The 22,366-nt window shown below is 36.3% G+C and overlaps 1 protein-coding gene across 1 annotated transcript in view; it reads left to right on the top strand.

The window, feature by feature from the left end:
* PALLD (palladin, cytoskeletal associated protein) overlaps positions 1-22,366 on the top strand; it is a 247,839-nt gene that overhangs the window by 79,402 nt on the left and 146,071 nt on the right. The window contains exons 3-8 of the mRNA XM_063310551.1: positions 7,413-7,591; positions 8,488-8,548; positions 10,010-10,115; positions 11,468-11,542; positions 13,302-13,443; positions 13,817-13,840. Coding sequence (XP_063166621.1) covers positions 7,413-7,591; positions 8,488-8,548; positions 10,010-10,115; positions 11,468-11,542; positions 13,302-13,443; positions 13,817-13,840 — 587 coding nt within the window. The remainder of the gene's footprint in view (positions 1-7,412; positions 7,592-8,487; positions 8,549-10,009; positions 10,116-11,467; positions 11,543-13,301; positions 13,444-13,816; positions 13,841-22,366) is intronic.

Here is a 22,366-nt window from a genome sequence, read left to right as displayed (position 1 = left end):
TCAAGCCTTCTCCTCTGAACCTTTATCACATGCACCGTTAAAGACTGCATCTCTGATCCTTTGGTGGTATGAAACTGTTACCACCTGGCAGTTGAATAACCATTTGATAAATGTGATCTATGTGATCTAGCTCTTAGGGGTGATTCTTTTCTTTTCTTTTCTTTTCTTTTCTTTTCTTTTCTTTTCTTTTCTTTTCTTTTCTTTTCTTTTCTTTTCTTTTCTTTTCTTTTCTTTTCTTTTCTTTCTTTTCTTTCTTTCTTTCTTTCTTTCTTTCTTTCTTTTTCTTTCTTTCTTTCTTTCTTTCTTTTTTGAAACAGACATCTGTGCACAATGTGGAAAGCCTTCCTTTCCATTTGGCAGGCTCTTACAGGAAATCTTGTTAATTATTCCAAAGTCCAGAGGAAAGCCACTCACCTGAGGGCAATTTGATTGTCTGTCCAGACTTATGTGTTGAGAAGAGAATTAAATACAAATTTTTCCCCAAAGAATCATTTACAAAATATATATGCAAAGATGTAGTAACTGCAGAACAACATCTGGTCACCCAAGCAGATTTCAAGCTGTCACTTGATATACAAGACCAGACACATTATAACCCCCATAACCCCTAATGTTTTGATCTCCACCCCCATCCTTTCTGGTTGTTCTGGCACAGGATATGCATACTGAAACAGTCATTAATTTGATCGTTGCATAATTCTGGGGTTGCTAATGAGAAAACACGGAGTACAGGAGTCATAACTTGATAAGATAGGCATTATAACCCACTTTAAGAAGATAATATAGTATTGGTACAGTTTACAAACTTTCTCTTACAGTTTTAACGTTATGCAAGCCTTTTTGATTTGGAAGATAATTTATATGTTACAAAAAAGGTTGAAATCTAAAATTATGCATACATCTTAATGGAACATAAGCATATGTAACTGGACACTGGATGCAAGCCAGCATCCTTTCTTCAAACTGAAAGGAAAAAAATTGATGGATCAACCTCTCACGTTCATTAATTACCTTGAAAAACCACCACTGCAACAAGTGGCGCAATTATTTTCTTTTGTAATAGCTATCTTTTTGTGTTTTTCATTGAATAAGTTATGTGGTATCAAATCTAATGGTCTATGTTGGGAAATGCTCTTGGAAGCAAATGCAGAAAACAGAATTGATCTATAAAATGAAGACACAGTATTAAAACAATAAAAAATACTTCTTAAAAGGACATGTTTTTGTTTCCCGTACAATGATTCATTTATTTAATTAGGATTTATTTGAAACTTACTGTATATATCTACATTAGAGTGGGCAAATTGGTTGCTTGGCTAATAAAATGTGATAATGCTGTGTCAGGACAAATTGTTTAACAAGTTCACTTCTGACTTTGTTCATCCTGAACAAGTGGTAATATATGCAAAAGCAGAATAATGTGTGCAAAATTCCAGAGAATATGACTTGTTTAAATACGTTTCTGACTTCATCTGCAGCCTGTTCTCTTTTATGTATTTATCTAAATAAAAATATCTTGAATGCATAAAAACATACTACAGCATCTCTGTTTTGCTTATAATTAAGCAGAGAAGATCTCATAAAATCCAGGTTCTTGGCACCATAGAAGTTTTAGCTTGAATACCCACTGCAATGAAAAGGAGAGATAGGGAAAAAAAAATACTGGCAGCCTAACTTATAAGGTGCATTTATTTCCAGAGTGTAAAACTAAGTCACGTGACACTACTGAGTAAACAATAGAAGTGGCTCTATGCAGAAGTGACATGTTCTTTCTGGGCACAATAATAAAAATTGGTTGAATTTTAATTACAGCACAAGAAATAATAGCATAATGTTTTAGTTCCAATATCATTTCCTAACCTCAAAAATTATGGAATTTGTTTTTTCTTGATTTGTATACATAGTTTTTCACTAGCACTGAATGGGAGTCATTTGATATGCATAAGCTCTATAATGCATTGATTAGACAAAGCAATATTCTACAATGGGGCTGTCTTTAAAATATAAACACAACTTCACTGTATATTTTTTGTCTGAGTGGACATTGCTATTTTATTAATCTCTTACAAAGAAAGGATGGCATGTCAGATGGCATTCTCTTTGTAGAGGTTTTTGTTTTGGGGACTTGCCAATGACCCTCATAGTCAGCACTAGTTAATAGTGGGATGATTTCATACAGTATGTATTCACTAAAGTGTAAGACTGTGTTAGTAGACAAGTACTAACTTCAAACTTCGATGTTTGAAGAAGGGTGGATCAAAGCTGATACATGAAATATATAATGAATCCATAATGGTTAATAAACAAAATTGAAACTTAACTTACTAGCTCAGCCTTCCCAGGTGCCCTCCAGATGTTTGCAACTTTCAGAATTCCTAGCCAACATTGCCAAGAATTATAAGCCAAATGCCTCTGAATGAACAATGTCAAGACTGCCAAGCTCTCCTCTGAAATGTATACAATATGCCTATTTCTGTCTAAATTGTCTGACGCCAGCTTACACAAGCATGTTCTGGGTGATAGAATAATTGGAAGGACTATTTTGCAGTAGAATTAGATTGTCATGTCTATTAGTAAAATTACATAAAGTATATTAAAAAAAATAGTACTTGATGTTTTTTTCTTAGAATGGTTCTGGAAACAATCTGGTATTTGGGCAGAACTGAAGTTGCCATGTGATTGTTTGACTTTCCTTCTTTAGTGCAGGTGCACAGTTATATTATACCACCTGCTGTCTTGCGCATTGCAGAGTAAATTTTCAGTCCATCTTGAAAAACAGGTCCTGGATTGATTAAATATCTATCAATGCAGATCATTTTCTGCATGCAAACCATCAGCCTATATTCAGATAGCTCTTAATTCAAAATCTTAAGGAGCAATTTCAGTTTTCCTAACCTTGCAGCAGATTTTTATTCAATAAAGGGTCATTCAAAATGTGTTGGATGTATTGTATTGTATTGATACATTTTATGTTTAAAAGCTTGTACATCAGTATATGCTTTCTTTTGGCCTTTGATCAATCAATGCTTGAAGCTATACTTGTATTTCCTTACATACGCTTACTCGATTTGTATTCACCTAAATATTGTCCTACAAAATCAAGATTGGCAAGTTAACCATCCAAATAAATAAATTAGTATTCATGATCACATTCCTACAAGACTGAGCAACAGATTCAAACTTCAAATTGGGAAAATTGATGATCATCTCTAAAGAAAGTTACAATGATTCAGGATGATAAAATAATAGAAATATTATACTGGGGCAGTGGTGTAGCTCGCTAGCTGAGCACGTGTTTTTTCTCTGAAATGTCTGCAGCATCTCCAGATAGGCTGGAAAAACATGTTTAAAACTTGGAATGACTTCACCAATCAGGGTGATCTAGGGGTAGAAACCTCAGTTCCCATTAGCCCTGGCTAACATGGCTAGCGGTAAGATACTGTGAGAATTACAGTTGAAAACTTTAGGAAGGCATGACAATATTTGCTCCTGATGAATGGGCTCCTGATAAGATTGCTTCCTATTCTCTAGTGTCTGAGATTCCGCAGCATCCTTCATTCCACAGATTCCACAGTATCGTATATGCCTAAATTAGATGGGGAACTTGTGCACTAAAGCCATGAGATAATTCAGTTAAATATTCTGGAACACCATTCAGAATGCAGGGTAAAATATAATACCTATTTGAGTTTTGATCAGATTTCTGCAGCCATGTGAATTGATTAAAAAAAATGCTGGAGCTTCAATTTTATATTAGTCCAGGGAAAGAAAATCTTTATCCTTAAACATAGACTTCAGAGTTTTGTATATAGTTTTTCTAAAATTTGGTCTGCCAGACTGTGAGGCAATCTGAATTTGACTAAGAAAAATTGGTTTTTTCTGAAAAGTGTTGTTTGCAGAGAGCAAGGATCTGTCTTACTAGCATTAACGCTAAAATAATTGGTTTTTATCGCCATAATTTAAATATTTCTGGGATAGTTCATGATTTCCTAAACCAAAATGCCCTCGTTATTTACAGTTTCTTATAACTGGTGATGATTTTAAGGAAACCAATCCAAATTCACATAAGAAGCTCCATTTTCAATTTGCTATTTTATTCAATTTGATGCTGCCCAACTCCAAGTGATTCTGGGCAGCTCATGATACATTAAACAATATAATAAGAAACAACATACAACAAAGCCAAAGCAGGAAAGGAAAAAAATGACAAGATGGTGAACTCGGCAGACACACTAAACATTCCACCAGTGTCCAAATCCAGTGAAAGGGGCTGACTTTGGAGTTTTTTCTGGGTATAATACTAATTTGAATGAATGCCTTTGGGGATTATTTTTTTAATAGTAATTTTATTACTATTACAATTACAAAGATAAAAATTAATACAAACTAAAAAAAGAAATAGTACAGAAAAGAAAAGAAAAAATAAGACTATAGTGAAGAAAAAGATATATAAATAAGTGACTTCCCCCTTTATCACAACAAGTATCAACAATTTTAGTAACTTATCACCTTCTCTTAAAATAAAACAGATGATCTCCTCTTCCCACATCCCATCTCTTATCTATAAAGAAATCCATAAAACCTCATTTCAGTCCTGATCAGCAAAAGTCTGTTAAGGGTTACCAGAGATAACATTTTAACCTATTCTAACCTTGATCAAATCAACTTTATATTCCTTCCTTTTACTTCTAACAAACTTGATATTTAGTCCCTTCAAACAATGTCCTAAAACTTGATTTCTTTTCATGTTTTCTTTGTCCCTTCTCACAAAATTCTTCAAAGCTTTAACAAACCTCTTTTGAAAATCCAATATAGGAAAATTATCCATGTCACTCTCTTGGTTGGTTACTTGTATATCCCTTTTAATTATTAAGACATCAGCCAGTTTCATTTGCATGTCCAGTGTAGCACCTTTTTGCCATATCATTCTTGTAGCCTGTCATTTTTAAATCCACTTTCAGATCAGTCTCAGTCTTGTCCAGTAAAACTTGCTCTTCTTCCATAACATCTTTTAAACACAGTCTATCTGTAGAAGTAGACGCTCTTAAAATTAACTTCTGGGTCCATTGTTCAAAAATATCCTTCAATATGTCCAACATTTAAATAATTTGCTGCATTCTGTATTAATAAGTCAAATTTAAGTGTTCTCCTTTAATTGTAATCTTTAGTTCCTTCTAGTTCCCTATAGTGTCCAACCTTCAAAGTCCCATCCTATCGTGTTTTTTTAAGAGCATTCAAAACAAAAGCATTCTCCCTTGGGAAGGATTCTTACAATTAATTCCAAAACCTTATTTCAAATCTATCTGGACCGTTAGTCCATCTGTAACTTTCTAAAATCGAAGTTCTAATCACCCTTTTGCTGTTTATTAAAAAAAAAAATCCTTAAACTTGTATTTAAAACTTATTTCACTAAAGATTGAAGGAAACTCGCCCAGTGCAGTAAAACTTGTTGATCCAACGGTTCCTAATAGCTGGAAAAGCAGTTAATAAGCAATGTCTGCAAGTGATTAGAAAAAGCAGTATGTGAACCCAGTGTCCTTTTGAAGGGCTCCGACTGTGGTTTGAACAAGATGGCTATTCCCTCATCTCCCAGTCCTCTAAACTTGCTGGAGACAGCTGTTTTGTGGTTTCCTCACAAAGAGCAACTGCATGGAGCACTTGTGCTTGATCTCAAGTCCTCTCCTTGTATGGAGAGGAATTACTCAAGGCCAGTCTACTTGCCGGCTCTTCATTTCGCCATGGTCGTCTAAAAGAGCCATCTTCAGTTCACCATTTCTTCCTAGAAATCCCTTTGGGGATTACTAAATTGTGAAAATCCATTTTATTTGGATAATTTTAATGGTGACTATAACTAATATATTAAGTTGAAAATAATCAGATTTATCTCTGATGATTAAACTGGATTTAAATAAATTGCTGTTAGAAATAGCAATAGTTTGGATATGTCAGTCTAAGTATTTAGATAAAGCCAAAAGTTTAAAAGTAGTTTTGCCAAATAACTTATGATTTATGTGATATTCCTGAAATGTATTTTCAAAAAAGTAATGTATTAGTTCAGACATCTTGTTTCTCAAAATTTTGCCCTTAGTTTTTTACTCACGAAGTTTCAACTGTCAAAGTGGGGGGAAGGGATGTAATTTTGCAGATTTAAGTTTATACCCTAAGACATACCTTTCTTGGATTAGAGGATTATTTAAAGATTGTATTTGCATATAGCTTAAATGTATGTTTTTTTAAAATTTTATCCATATAAATATTTAAATATAAATAATTTAATTGTTTAATATGACATGAATATATATGTAAGAATATAGATTTAATTAATATAAAGAAAATATATACTTGTTTTTACACACATATATATATATAATAAAAATCGCATAAATACTAAAATACTAATCTTGTGAAGAGTGTAATATACAAGATAATTGTGTAAATTAAGCATCTATAAGAAAACAGCAAGCATACCAAACAACTGAATAGTAACAAATGTTAGGAAAGCTTGTAAGTATAAGTGTTTGGCAACAGCTTTAGAGTTCGTAACCTCTTCAGTGGCTATTGTACAATATACAAGGCTGTATAAATTGTTTTGATTTCGATTCTATACCTGCAACTTGCCTTAAACTGTTTAGGAAAGTAAATTCAGTGTGTTGTAGGATGGTGAGAAAAAAGCATGAAAATGCTGAAAACAGTATAAGCCAAAGTTGTTCTTGTTGTTTTTAAGCATTTAGCCATGGAAAGTTTATTTACCTTTTTCCATCCCATATGTCAGAAATATGTGACATTTGCAGATTGGAGGGAAGAGAAAATCTGTGGACATATTGCTTCCATTTTCAATACATGCATTTAGGAATCTATTTCTCTACCTAGAACTTGCTTTTGCAGGGTTCCTAAATACTGCAGTATATGGCTCTCTTCAGCTATTTCATTGTATGCATGTAGGCTAGGGAAGCAGTAAGCAACATGTCCTAAAGATGTTTTGAATGCCCATTCATTCCCAGCCAGCATGGCCAGTGGCAAAGAATTGTGGAAATGCTGCAAAACATCTGGAGGATCCCTACTTGCCTATTTCTGGATTGGAAGCTTCTTCTATGTTAGATGATCATAGCAATGACATTTTCTTTTTTTTAAAAAATGCTATCGCAAAGCTAAAGGAAAGCTCTTAACAACACCCTTAACTAGTATGCTTGCCAACTAGCAAGTAATTATCTAAATGCATACAAGTACCTCTTTCCAGAGAAGTCTACAAAATGATTCTAACTTTTAAGAATTCAAATACCAATATATTCTGATCAGCAGTTCTCATGTAAAAGTTTGTTGCTGTTTTATAACATTCTTATTATAAATATTAAGTTATTTTCTGATTTGCTTCTTCTCCTTGTCTTTCACTGTGCATTGGGTATTGATGAAAGGTGGTTCTGTGAAGGTAAAGAACTGCAAAATTCTCCTGATGTTCAGATCTGTTCTGAAAGTGGAGGACTCCAGACACTCATTATAGCAGAAGCTTTTGAGGACGACACAGGGCGCTACTGTTGCCTGGCCTCCAATTCTCTTGGCTCCAGTTCTACTTCAGCAGAATTATTTGTTGAAGGTAAGAAGTCATGGCAATAAAAATGTCATGCGTTGAGTTCTGTTGCTACCACCATATTTATAGCAACAGCTCTACCTTTGACAAGTTTGTGGGTCTACAGTCTGTATCTGCATGTCTTAATTGTCAGTGTCTACATTGACTAAAAAGTCTGATGTTCTTATAATTCTGCATTACTCTAATTAGTCCTTTTCAACAAGTTAGACTTTTGAAAATTGTTTTTAAACAAAAGCTGAAATGTTGTAAAACAGGGCAGGCAACTTTTTTTTTCTCCCATAGGAGGGTACACTGTTTATTTTTCAGCTCCAAGAACTGCTGGGTAGTGATGATGACAGTGATGATGTAGTCATGTCTGTAGAGGCAGCGGGGTTGTATTTGATATTTTCAAAGTGTACTATAAGCAGTCAAAGGGAATGGTTGTCATGAAGACTTGCCCATTCATAACATGGCCTGACAGAAAGCAACACTTTTCTATATGTCAAACTGGTTCAACCCCACCACCACCTATACTCCCTGTCAGTTACCAATTTGTTATCTTCTCAGTTGTAGGCAAACTTACAAAGCACTGAGCTAAAGACACTATCATTTTTGTTTTCTAAGTGTATAGATTTTATATGGAATCCAAAGGATTTATGAGAAACAAACATAAAATTCTAGCTTTTCAGAATGCTAATTTCTTTTTAATGTGGTTTATTAAAATGTTTAAATTAAATAAATTAAAATAATTGGATGGGGGAAGGCTGGTGAGCACCAGAGTGCCAAGGAAATTTCAGCATTACTGAAATCATGGTCATTTTCTTAAATATACTGTTTAAAAACATGCCGCCTGTTTAAAAACATGCAGCTGTGTATTACAGCTGATGTTAACTCTGATCATTCTGTTTCCTACTTCTCTGCAGGTGCCAGTTCCTCTGATTCTGATAGTGAACATTTCAGATCAAAATCTGGAGCCATGCCCCAGTAAGTTTACAAAGCAAAACCAACTGTGTTGTGTTTAATGTTTCTGTGGCCTTCTGAAGGCATAATTGCTAAGCTGTTCTGCTTCACATCTTTCTCCTCCAATCACTCTATGCAGGGAAAGAACTAACTGGTGTTAATCAATAATCAAGTCATGTTAATGTATTGGATTGAACCTTGACCATAGGATGACTACAGGATAGATTTTGGCTCTGAGTCTACATTTTGAAAGCCTGTACCAGCTGGGCTTTTTAGATGAATTTGTTTTGAACTAATCAAGCAGGTTTCATATATATATTCGTATATCTCTTGAATATTTGGCATTTATGTAGATTTTTTGCATTTGTTTCAGTTATATACTCAGTTCTGCTATTTCTGAAATTAAGTGCAGGTATTAAACGTTTGGAAATCTTTAATGAAAACTTTAAGAAGTCTTTCCATTCTTTGTTTCTTGTGGTTGAAGACTCATGAAGACTAATTATTTCACATTCCCAAGATGAATTCCAAGCATATTAGTAGAATTATCTTGATTATAATGTATGACTGTTGTCTATGAAATAAATCAGAAAGATTTCCTAAAATAGGAATATTTTTGATGGGGAAGTATTAGGGTTAGAGGTTCATTGCTGCACTGGAAACATATTAAGCTGCAGTTTTCTCTACATTGTTAATGGAAAATGTAGCTATGTGGTTACAGTCCCAAATCAGGATGGCCTCTACTAAGTAATTCAGCTGATTTGAACAAAAGTCAGCAGGCCCAAAAGTCATCACTTTTCTCCACTAGAACAGTGGGACCACTACTTCTAAATTGGATGGCATAGATATGGGACACTGCAATGATGAGGGTCCCTTCTTTAGTTTGAACTTTTCACAGCAGTGTACTAAAGAGCAGATCTGCACCCACAATCTTCATATGGCTATGAGAACAGTAAATATAACAATCAAACCTGGGGCTTAATGTGGAATGCCTGTTTAGAAATTATTTTTTAAAAGAAAAAAGTAAAGATTTGAGAAATCAGGTTGAAAAAAAAAGCATTTGTTTTCAGATGTATATAACAACATCTATTTGCTGGGCTTAGAGTAGTTTTAAATATTAAAATGTTAGCTAATGAGAAAAGAAGGGTTCAAACTATTTGGTTTTTTCACATCAGTTGCTAAGAGCAGGAGAAGAGAGTAAACAATTGGGGTTGGATGCATATTCAGAGAAAGCAGGTTGTTAGTATTCCCAGGATGTTCTCCAAAGCTTCCCTATGTCAGTAATTACTTAATTAAATGTAAGTTAATGTATGTTAATAGCTGTTCCCAACAACTTCATTACTGAATAAGTAACACAGCGGAAGGTAACAGCAGTTGAATTAGTCATGAGAAAAGGCTCTGCAGAGTTCTATTTCATGAAATCGGAAACATTTTATGGATGCACTAGCTGACCTTTCTTTCTCTCTCTTGATTTCTCCATTTATCCAGGGCTCAGAAGAAAAGCACTTCTGTTTCCTTAACAATTGGATCGTCAGCTCCAAAGTCTGGAATTACTACAGCGGTAATCCAGCCTATCTCTGTGCCTAGTCAGCAGGTACATATATGTGCTACTTTAGAGCATTAAGAGTTTATTAAATTAGTAGTAACATGTAGATATATCCTACAGCTATAAGAACTTTCCTTCCTTTCAGCCTTGGATTCTTCTATTCTTGGTGCATTTATTTTGTGAAGGGTCCTTGGTCACCTTTCTGTTACAAGGTTCAGATGTGACAGCATTAAGGTATAGAGATTTTTTAAAGAGAACCTGGCAGACTACCTGCATTTGGGTATTTGCATTCATTATTTGATTGTACAAAAAGAAAAATCAAGCTTTTGGTAGCAAATTATTGTAGATACATTCATTAGGTGCATAGACTTAGGTATGGTTTTATGTGAGTTTGTCCAGGAGTAAGTGCTTCTCATTTCCTGACATTTCCTGAAGAGCTTGATTGTTTGTGTGATGAATACACAGACTGCCCCAAAGGATGAGGACCATATGATTTAAAATACTCAGTTTTGTAAATTGTCTTCATTTTCTTCACATGCAGTGCCTTCTGCAAGCACATATTTTTCCATATTCTTCTTTAAGTTCATTGGTTTCTTCACTGATATCCACATTCAAAATATGTTTCTTCTCAAAGCCTTTTTTCAGAAATCAAACCACCTACATTCAGTTCTCATTACCATTCAAAGGCTCATATAATATTTGAGCAGCTAGAGAACTACTATGTTCCTCCTTCACAATTCCAGATCACACTGGAGAAAAAGTGCATCATAACACCTGTTCATACTAGCATTACTGTTCGGGAGATCAATGCTGGCATAGCTGGAGCTTCAAAGAAGCATATAATGCAGCTGTTTAAAGTAATATCAGAAGCTGTTCTTTGTCATAAGACCCTGACTTCGACATTTTTCTTTCTCATCTTTCTTGTTCCAGGGATCATGATTTCAGTATTTGTTCAGACTTTCAAAACTATAGTATTAAATGGTAACCAGCAAAAGTTGTAGTCAATACTGTTGTTAATGGTCTTACAGCATATGAAATTAGGAACCGCAAAGATTTCATGGAATTTTATTCTTAGTGACATCAATATAAATTAAGGTTGGTTATTGTATGTTGTCAAAGTGTGTCAAAAGCTAGGAACCACTTTTGAAAGTGGTGTATCAGCTGATAATAGATTATATGTCCTCGAGTCAGTGTCAGTGGTTAGCCACATAAATAGATCTTTATGGTAAATTCAGTCAGAAATGCTAACTTTAGTATGTTTATGCTATATTCACAGGGACAAAAAAGAGATAAAAATGAGAATAGAAATATACTTTATATTACCGCTTATGTTGCAGATACTTTATATTATTAATGGTGCAGATATGCTTTAAAAATGTTTGTATGTAATGTTTTTTCAGGTCCAAAGTCCTACTTCATACCTCTGCAGATTAGATGGATCAAAGCCTAGCCATGCTGCACCTATTTTTACAAAGGTCTGCTTTCTTTACTAATATTCCATCCTGAAACCACGTGATTATAGATAATTTAAAGCCTATAGAAAGTAGTAAATCAATAGTGATTCCTTGTCTGCAGATTTCCCCAATGGGGTACTAGTAGCATACCTAGGAATTATGTGGATTGAAAAATGGCACATCTTGAAGGCAACAGGTTTGGAAGGGTGATTTACACTATGGGCAGAAGTGGTTTTTTTTTTCCAGAAATGCTTTTTTTCTGTAATATTTAGCTTCTGCTACTTGCACTACATAAGGTGGGATGGGCTAGTCCTGTACTGCATGCAGCCCTCTAGCATCTCAAGCTTGGGCAGCTGAATTTGGTAAAGTTTGATACAATTTTATGGTACAATTTTGATACATGGTACATTTTTTGTTTTTGTTTTTACAAAATTAAGAGCTGGAACAAAGGTGGAAGGCTTTGGGAGACGAATTGCCCTAAATCCCACCCTTAAATCTTCCACAAACCCTGAAAAACACCCCCAAATCAGGCTTCAAAATGGTTTCAGCACCTTAAGAGATTGAGGTGGAATTTGAGAGTTTTAGGATTGAAGTCACTCCTGTTGCCGCCATTTAACCACCATAAATCAAAACAGAAAGCTAGAAAAATTAAAGTTTATGTAACTTATTCCACTCACTTTTTATTTTCCAAATTACCATTTTTGCATGTTTTTGGAAATACATAAAATATGTGGATAAATGCGTAAGTACTTATACATAAAATAACTGCTAGCAGTGAAAAAGTGCTGTATAGATAACATCTTTTCCTCATAATAGTTTTTTGCTTGGTAAAGCCAAATATGGAAAAAGTGTTGGAAAAACACATGAGGTTTGGTATAGAGTATGGAGATGGCCTTGAAGAAGGAATTCTGCTGCCATTATGTAAACATCAGCTTAGGCTGAATAAGCAGGAGAGGATGTGGAAAAACTTCAACACTGCCTTGCCTTAATTCTCTTTAGTATAAGAGCAGAGGGAGAGAGTTTCCATCAGGCTTTCAAGATTCTGTTTGTTCATTTGTTTGCTAGTCAAATTTATACAGCTGCCCATCTCACGGGAAGTGACTCTGGGCAGTGTTCAATAATCAGATAAAAAGAGTACCTATATAAAAACCATTAAAAATAAAACCAATATTTAAAAAAATTATTAAAACAAATATATACAGACCCCAGGCAGAGAGGGAATAAGTACATCTACCTCAATAGTGGAGCCATCTCAACAGATCGCTGGTTCCCTGGGACCCCCAGGCCTGGTGGCATAGCCAGGTCTTGAGGGACTTCTGAAACGTCAAAAGGGATGGAGCTAGCCGAATATTGGGGGGGTGGAATGTTCCATATGGTGGGTGCCACAGCTTGTACTGTTACTGTTATTATACATTATAACTTTGAAGTTACGCTATACTCTATAGTGTATCTCTGCTTTATGGTTCCAGTAGTTCATGTGGTTTCTTTTTCCTGACCTGGTCTACCTCAGAAGGCCAGCAGTTACAAATGATAGATGGCAGCTGTTTTGGTTCTCCCATGAAGTTTCATAAATGATTTACATCATTTGCACAACAAAAAGCATTGTCTGGAAATATCCATTGCTTCTGCACATTAAACTTTCATTTCCTAGTGTTCAGATACCATCATATGAATCTGTGTTTTTTTCTTGGGTAAGATAATAGCTTGCCAATGTTGATGTTACTTTTCCTGGTAGATATGCCTGTATTTTCATTAGCTTATTTGTATATCACACTTTCAGGAGCTTCAAAATTCAACGGCAAGTGAAGGACAAGTAGTTGTACTTGAGTGTAGAGTAAGAGGAGCACCTCCTTTGCATGTTCTTTGGTTTCGTCAAGGGGTTGAAATTCACGATTCCCCAGACTTCCGAATTCTTCAGAAAAGTAAGTGGCGTATTGCTTTTTCATTGAAATAGATGTGCAGTAAAAATATACAAATGTGAAATTATTATTGACTATATTTAGCTGTATTCTGAATTTGAAGTTATGTTGTTCATTTACTAGAGTCCATTTGGGTTGGAGCAGGTTATAAACATTACTAAATAAATGAATAACATAATGAATTGACTTGAGATACAGTCTATAAAGAGTATTCTTACTTGGTTTCATTTGTAATTATCATACTATCCTGTAGTTTTGTTATCTAATGTTGTCAAAGTCTGTAAATCTTTTTACCTCTGCATATTTACATTTCTAATGCATTTTCTTATTTCTGCTTCTGTTCCCTATCCTATGTTTTGGATGATGTCATAAGCAGAGCCACGTTCTGCTGCAGAACCTGGTAAGCATAACATTTTTTAAAGTATTGATTTCTTGTTTGTGTTACAGTTAAATAGTGCAATATTTTGTATGGAGCTCGTAATGGGCAACTCTTTTGAAGGCAGACTGTTCTTCTGACTTTTCAATCCTGTGCTTTGGATCAGTTTTTTTATTAATGGAAAACTTTATGCTCAGAAAATGTTGGTTGAAAGCTGCTTAATCTCCACAGTTTAAGAACTGAGATTCTGGTGGCTTGCTCCAGAGTTACCAGACTCATAAAGTACCAATTTTCCAGTTATTAAATCTGTCCTAAGAGAAATGTAAAGATAGCTATATCCTTTTTTTTTTAAACGTAACTCAGTATTCTCTTTGAGAAATATCTACAGGTTAGAAACATCTGCAAGTTGGAAGGTCATGGTCTATATGGGAAAGGAAGTTCTTATTTTATATATTATTTTTGCAGTACACTCTGGAATTCAGTAATTAAATGTTTTAGATATTCTCCTGCAATAATTTATACATCTGTTTCTCTTATGCTACAGTTTATACTTCTCATCTTGGTCTTATGGTAAGGGTGGATAATGTTGGGCTACTCCAGATGATGGTGAACTACTATTCCCAACTTCCTTCATTACAGTATTGGCCATACCTGAGGCTGCTGGGAATTTTATTTCAGTACTTGTCTGATATACTGTATATATTTCAGTACTTGTCCTCGTGTGGCGCAGAGTGGTAGGTGGCAGTATTGCAGCCGAAAGCTCTCCCCACGACCTGGGTTCGATCCCAGCGGAAGCTGGATTCTCAGGTAGCCGGCTCAGGTCGACTCAGCCTTCCATCCTTCTGAGGTCAGTAAAATGAGTACCCAGTTCACTGGGGAAGGTGATGACTGGGGAAGGCAATGGCAAACCACCCCCGCTATAGTCTGCCAAGAAAACATCGCGAAAGTGGCATCCTCCCAAAGAGTCAGACATGACTCGATGCTTGCACAGGGGACCTTTCACCTTTCACACTTGTCTGGTGCCTCTATATATGTCGGAATTACGAATCCCAGGATTCCCCAGTATATCAGAAAGGTACTAGGTGAAAAGTGCTGTAGACTGTTAAGGAATATTAGCTTTTCATATTTAGCACTTTAATCAGTGTGATGTCTGTTTCCAAAAGTAAATCTAACTACAAAGAAATGATCTCAGAACTATTAATTTCCTTGGGATGGTGGTTAAACTGGCTCAACTCCGGAATTCACTTTTTCAAATAACAGCTTCAGAAGAATTACAGACTACTAAAATACAGATTACTGAGTATTACAGTTCACAGGCTTTGTTGAGTTGTCTGTTCCATTCCCCAATATTTTTTACTGAGGGTAAGTTTTTAAAAATTAGTGTAATAAATAGGAAAGAGGACAGTTTTATCTATACAACTCTAATACATGACATTGTAACCTACCTCCCCAAAATCTCAGTTGGCTGCATGCTAACAGGTTAGGCAGTATGGAGCCAAAAGCAGAAGAAGGGGGGGAAAGTATGCTTTGGAGATTCAGAAAAACTATGAAACAGGTTTTTCTTGTCATTACTAAGTTCTATCGCTTAATGTGTTTTACACTCCTTTCTTTGTCTAGACAGAAATCAGCCTGCAACTCAAATCTCTTCAGACTGTTTGGAAAATTAATAGCCAGTCAAATTACTTAAGGCCAGCATCACAGTTTGTCAAATGACCTGCTCAATACTATGTTATTTTGACATTTTGACTTTATGTTGATTGACTCCTTCAAAGAACAGTTCCTTTAAGGAAGGAGGAAAAAGACCTGCAGAATCATTTGCCAGCTGCTGATGCTTTGGCCATTACTCAGCCGTCTGGAAGCACCCACAAAGAATATTGAATTTCTTTAAAACAATTGTCTTTTGATATGTAAATACTATATTCAATATCTCTTTTCTTTTTTTGGTCTATGATTAGGGATTTGCTAGACATGAAAAGCTTTCATAACACATTTGAATTGTTTGTTAACAATTTTGAAAAAAAAGGTTTCTCTGTATATATGTTCACAATCTAAATCTAATGAAATAGATTGTGAACATTTATACAGAGAAACCTTTTTTTTAATGTTTCCCAACTTTTTGTCAAACTACATTAGTCTTTGAATTTGTTCTGGTTTCCTAAATCTAGAAAAGGAATCGAAGCAAACAAAATCTATATCTTAACTGCAAAAGGTGTTTAACCAGCCATCTCTGTAGCTTCCATTCTCATATTAGCATCACTGCATGCTGAGAATTCTGTAGTTGCAGACCCAATATATTTTGGAAAATTTGAAGTTGGTAAAAGCTAGTGAAAGTCTTCCTCATGTCTCCACTCTTTGAGAGGAGAAAATCAAGTTCCTCCTATGTTGTCCAGTATTCCATATTACAAGAGGGAGACATGTTTGCGTGGAACATAAGAAAAATAGTAGTAAAGGTAAAGGTTTCCCTTGACATTAAGTCCAGTCATGTCCGACTCTAGGGGGCAGTGCTCATCTCCGTTTCAAAGCCGAAGAGCCGGCGTTTGTCCATAGACACTTCCGTGGTCATGTGGCTGGCATGACTAAACGGAACACTGTTACCTGCCCGCCAAAGCGGTACCTATTAATCTCATATTTGCATGTTTTCGAACTGCTAGGTTGGCAGGAGCTGGGACTAGCAATGGGAGCTCACCCCGTCATGCAGATTTGAACCGCTGACCTTCCGATCGGCAAGCTCAGCAGCTCAGCGGTTTAACCTGCAGTGCCACCGCATCCCTTAGAACATAAGAAAAATAGTACAAGTCATTAAATTACAGTATACTTGTTGAAGTAGATAAGAAAAAGGAAGACAACTGCAGAATAGGATAAATAGAATTGCCTAGCAATTTTATTGTAGGGTTCTTGAGACAGAAACATTCTAGTTTTGTATGTGGTTCAAAAAAGAACTGAATCCAGAAGCTGGTAGATGATTTCAGACTCTTACTGGGTTCATATATCTTGATCATTGGCCAAGGGATACAGATTTCTGCACTTTCTTTCTGTAGCATCAGTATAAGCTGTGTTAGGATAGAACTCATAGAATTCTGCTTTTCCTTTCTCAATTGCCTGTTTCATTGACTGTCTCCAACTGACCTGTTTCTGTTTCTTTGTCTACCTTCTCACACAGTTGAACTGTAGGTCTTTCCTTCAGGAAGGGGAATAGTTCACCAAATCAATGAGGTTGAAGAACGAATGTGTTGCCTGATAAAGACATCAGAAATACAAAATGGCTTGGAGAGCTGAAGCAGCATTTTTAAGATAACAAAACAGAGCCAGAATGATAGGAAATAGAAGGCTAAAGAATAAGAATGGAAACTTCCCTAAATAAATCCATGAAACAGCAGAATTTATTTTTCCCTAATTTTTAAAAAGAATTTATTTTGCTGTTTCCTTGACTTTCGCATGTCAGCCAACCTGTTTAAAATCTCTTGCTTTTTTCTTTTTGGGAAAAATGCATTATTATTTTTGGAATCATGCCCTTGTTAAATTCAACAAATACAGTTCTTTGATTAAAGGGGCTTCTGTATTTTATATTGCCTTTGAATAAGCCCAGTTTGTCTTTTAAGTACATTATAACTCCATGCTCATCAGATCACTGAGACAGCCTTCTGCAACCTGGTACCTTCAAGATACATTGGATTACAGTTCCTATCATCCCATTTAGCAAAACCATTATTATGCTGATTGGGGATTCTGAAAGTTGTTGTCTGGTACATCTGGAAGGCACAAGATTTGGGGTGGGGAGGGGGAGATTGGTAAAGTAAAATTAAGGTTAATCCTAATTTCATCAGAAAGGGGTGCAGACCTGGCTGTGCCATCTTGCTTGGGGTGGGAGGAGGGATAATCAATCCTGCGTGTGGTTAGCGCCTTGAAGACGCCCCCAAGAATTATATGAATTTAATTAAGAACTTTTTAACATCCCCATCTTGGATTTTATATTTATATTGTTATTTAAGAATGCTGTTTTTACTGTATTTTAACCTGTATTTATTTTAGTTTTATTGTAAACTGCCCAGAGTCACTAAAGTGAGATGGACAGTGACGAAATTTGAAATATAAATAAATAAATCTGTTCCATAGTCTGAAGCTTGAAAGTTAAAGTAGTAGAAGTACCAATATATCTTGGAAGAATAAAGGGAATATGGGCAAGCAGCAACTATCCAAACCCTTATATCCAGAGAATGAAAAAGGATTAATAACTCTACCCCTGCTACTGCTGCAACATTTAACTGTGGCTTTGGTTGCTTTGTGATGTTCAAAGCTGATGTATAAGTAATGAGATGGTTTTTGTAAGGTCCAAAGATAGTTCTGCAATAACTGTTACAAACAGGAATGTGGTATTTCTATACTGTAAAGTTCGTGCATCTCCAAGTTGAATAAGAATGAGGATTGGTTTTTGAGATATCTTTCATATGCTTTAATTTTCTTTAAGCCACTTTTCTGCAGGGCAGTCAGATCTAGCTGTGTGTGAAAGCATTCATAGATCTGTGGCCCTGGTCATGTGCAAAGGATTTTGGAATAACTTATGTATTATGATTACTGCTATGTAGGGGCCATTAGGACCCAAATGTGAGGCTGCTACCTCTTATGGTAGATTCTACATATCATGAAAGACAGCAAATTCTTGATTATATACAGGTAGTCCTCACTTAACAACTGGTCACTTAACGACCGTTCAAAGTTACAACAGCCTTAGAGAGGGTGCTTTATGGCCTGTAAAGTACTTCCAGCTGTCATGAAACGTGCCACCCCTTCACAGTCATATGACCACATTTCGGGTGCTTGGCAACTGGCTCGCATTTATGACTGGTTTCCAAGCACTCCTTGATCATATGATTGCCATTTGCAATTTTGTCTGGTGACTTCACCAGAAAGTCAGTGGGGAAGCCAGCAGGGAAGGTTGCAAGCAGAGGGGATGGAGGGAAGGGCAAACCCTTTGTGGAGCTGCAAGAACAAAGCTCAGATCCTGAAGATTTCTGCTTTGTTCCTCCAGTCCCACCAAAGATTTCCCCTCTGTGCATAGAGGGGAAGGGAAACCCTTCAACAGACAGCTCTTTCACTCTGTCCACTTAATGACCTGGGAGATCACTTAATGACTGCAACTGGGAGTGATGGGATTGTGGTCGCTGAGTGAAGTAGTCATGTGGGCGTCTTGCTTAATGACAAATTCGCTCAATGACTGAGATTCCCAATTGTGATAATTAATCAAGAACTACTTGTAGTTATTTCTAGGGAAAGAGGATAATCTGCCTTGTATGCTAATAGAACTTGGCTGTTTTGGGGTACTGTGCAGCTTACCTTGGATGAGAGAGGAACTTTTTGCTGTTACTGCTCAGCAAAATATTTTGGGGGTGCTTGTGTGTTTTGTACAAAAGTACTAAGTATCCATAGTATAATACTGCTGCTTCAAATCATGTTCTCCCTCAGCCCCTAGGTAAAGCACTTATCTATGAAGATATAATTGAAGCAATAGCTAAGATTCCATTTTCAGCCATGAAATTCATAAGCAATGTGTGTTGGACTCAGCTTAGTTGCTGATCACCTGAGCTATTTGATTATTGCTGATACACTGTTTTATTGTCTTTATTCACTTTCGTTGCTTAATTTCTGTTTGATATGAAAATTTTCATCTTCCTGTGAGCATAATAAAATGGACTGTGCATATAATTCCTCCTTAGCTTTCATGGAAATGTCTCTTAATATCAAGTTATCTCTGTGGCTGGTAATTGGTAAAATGCAACCATAATTAGTCACGTTGCTTAATATGCTGTATCAGCAAGTTCTATCAGAAAGTTCTATTTTTCATGGAACCTTAAAGTATTTGTATATTTTCATTGGCATGAATCTACAATTTATTGTTTGAAGTTGGCATTGTTTTGTAGAGGTGTGCATGGAAAAGAAGATATGCTTTGCCCCATGTTCAGTGCAAACATACTGTAATCCATAAGCCCTGTTCCAGGTCCAATGTGTCTGCTCCAAGTTCCATCACTTTGCAATCTGGAGCAGATCCAGAAGTTTGGGGCATAGTGAACAGCGGGGTTTTGAAACTACTGAGGTCTGAGAGGATGACTATATGGCAGGGAAGTGATTAAAAAAACCTGCTGACCCTACTACCATCAAGCAGTTGCTGGGAAAGAAGAGTCTATTTCTTTAAACATCCATCACAATATTTACAAAAATATGTGGGGGGAGGGGGGGAGGGAACCTGGCACTAGCTGCCTGCCAAAAAGAGAAACACTTTGAACATAACTGAAAAAAAGGGTCTTCTTACCTGAAAAACAAAAAAACCTGGGAAACAGATTTTTTTTTAGAGATCCTCTCTGCCTAACTTCTGTCTGTCCTAAAGATAAATTGCATTTACATTTAATGTAAAATGGAATAGCACATCCAAATATTATTTTTTTCCCTGTCTCGGCTACCACACTTGGAGACTGTATGCAAAGCAAGCCATTCCCACAGCAGATGAAAGCATATGGAGCATAGGGTTTTGACTCTGTGTACGTTGTCCAGAGGAGGTTCCATGCACAGAGCAGTTGGCTCATCCTTATTGTTTTGCCATAGATTGTTTTTTTTTTTCTGTTTCCAATTCTTAGAGACTGCATGGACAAGTCCCTGCAGTTTTCATGGCAAGGTTTTTCAGAAGTGGTTTGCCATTGCCTCCTTCCTAGGGCTGAGAGTGAGTGACCGGCCCAAGGTCACCCAGCTGGCTTCATGCATAAGGCGGAACTAAAACAGTCTCCCAGTTTCTAGCCTGATGCCTTAACCACTACACCAAACTGGGTCTCTTTCTATAGATAAGGATAGATAAACCTTTGGTCACCAAGGACCCCACTGGGCTGGGAAAACAATGCAAAGAAGCCGGGGTCATTACATTCTTTTTTTGTCCTTGGATTTTGAACGTTGTTTGCTTTTAAAACTATTTTATGACTTGTACTATGAGTTCATGTGTTTTTCTTTTTAAAAAGGCAATGAAGAGTACACTAATTTTTGACAATCATTATTAGTGGAAGCTTAGAGGGGATCACATAAGAGGATAATGAGTCACCAGTATTCAGTTTGGAATTATTTTTCTTAAGGGGCAAGACTAAGAATGACCTTTTATACAAAACTAATATTTAGTACTGTTAAATTTTAAAATTGATCTTACATTAAAATACCAGTGAGAAATGAAAGTAATAAAAACTATCTTAAAAGAAGTGGCTATAACCCAATTAGTATGAATACTAAATAAAATAAGACTGAAAAACTAAATGACCACTTAGATTTTTCAGACTTGAGGATAGTCTTGCATTGTGACCTCCTTGCACAGATTAGAATGGTTTTGGAAGTGGAATATAGTTTTGTTGGGTTTCATCTAGCCATTGAATTATTTTGTAGGAGAATTTCCCAAAGCCTTAATAATCTTACCAAATCTGGTTTTACTGAGATGAAGTATTGTTGCCTGAGAACACCCTGGTTCAAGTTTGTGGAGCTCCCACAAAAAGTCTTACTTTCATGATCCCTCCCATCACTCCTTGCAATAGGTGGGAACCTTCAGCAGTCATTCTCTGTTCTCTTGCACTGGATGGGCAGACTTTACCTGCAATAGGTAGTCCCACAGATTCCCAGGCCCTGCACCATTCAGACTTCCATATGTAACAACCGTAATGGTTAAATAAAGCAAAACTGTTAATAGATGCAAATCTATTTTATACAGTAGTGGCAGTGTTTTGAAACTGGATCCACTTTTGTTTTTCTGTCAGTGTGTCTCATAATCTACAAACATAGAGTTCTGGTAAACTATATTGCCCCCATTTTAATTCCTGCAACTGGTAAACAATATTTCAGTTTTACCTACACAGGAGTAGTTTTCACCCACTGTCTGGATGATAGGTTTTGGGGCTTATGTATATAGAAAATAATGGTACTATAAGGCCATTGTTAAATAGAACAAACAGTTGTATGAATTTAATCATTAGGTAAAGGTAAAGGTTTCCCTGGACGTAAAGTCCAGTCGTGTCCGACTCTAGGGGGTGGTGCTCATCTCCGTTTCTAAGCCTTAGAGCCGGCGTTGTCATAGACACTTCCGGGTCATGTGGCCAGCATGACGACTCGGAACGCCGTTACCTTCCCGCCGAAGCGGTACCTATTGATCTACTCACATTTGCATGTTTTCGAACTGCTAGGTGAGCAGGAGCTGGGACGAGCAATGGGAGCTTACCCTGCCGCACGGTTTCGAACCGCTGACCTTCCGATCGGCAGCTCAGCGGTTTAACCCGCAGCGCCACCGCGTCCCCTAATCTAATCATTAGAGCTGCGAAATTATTGTATACACTTCTAAACAAAGGTATGGAAAAGATCAAGTTAGATTGCATTTTGGAGTACAGATTTTAGCCTTTTCATAAATGAATAACAACCTTGGATTTTAAGCAAGTAACCACATGAAATACACTTGTCACCCAAATATCTAGGAGTTTTCTCAGAGTTGATTCTCAAGTCACGCATGTGGCTATGGGGGAAAACACTTTTATTTGCTCT

The sequence above is a fragment of the Candoia aspera genome, chromosome 8 (genome assembly GCF_035149785.1).
Source record: "Candoia aspera isolate rCanAsp1 chromosome 8, rCanAsp1.hap2, whole genome shotgun sequence".
Classification (NCBI taxonomy): Eukaryota; Metazoa; Chordata; class Lepidosauria; order Squamata; family Boidae; genus Candoia; species Candoia aspera.
Note: the sequence above shows the minus strand (reverse complement) of the source record. Positions and strands in the feature narration are given on the sequence as shown.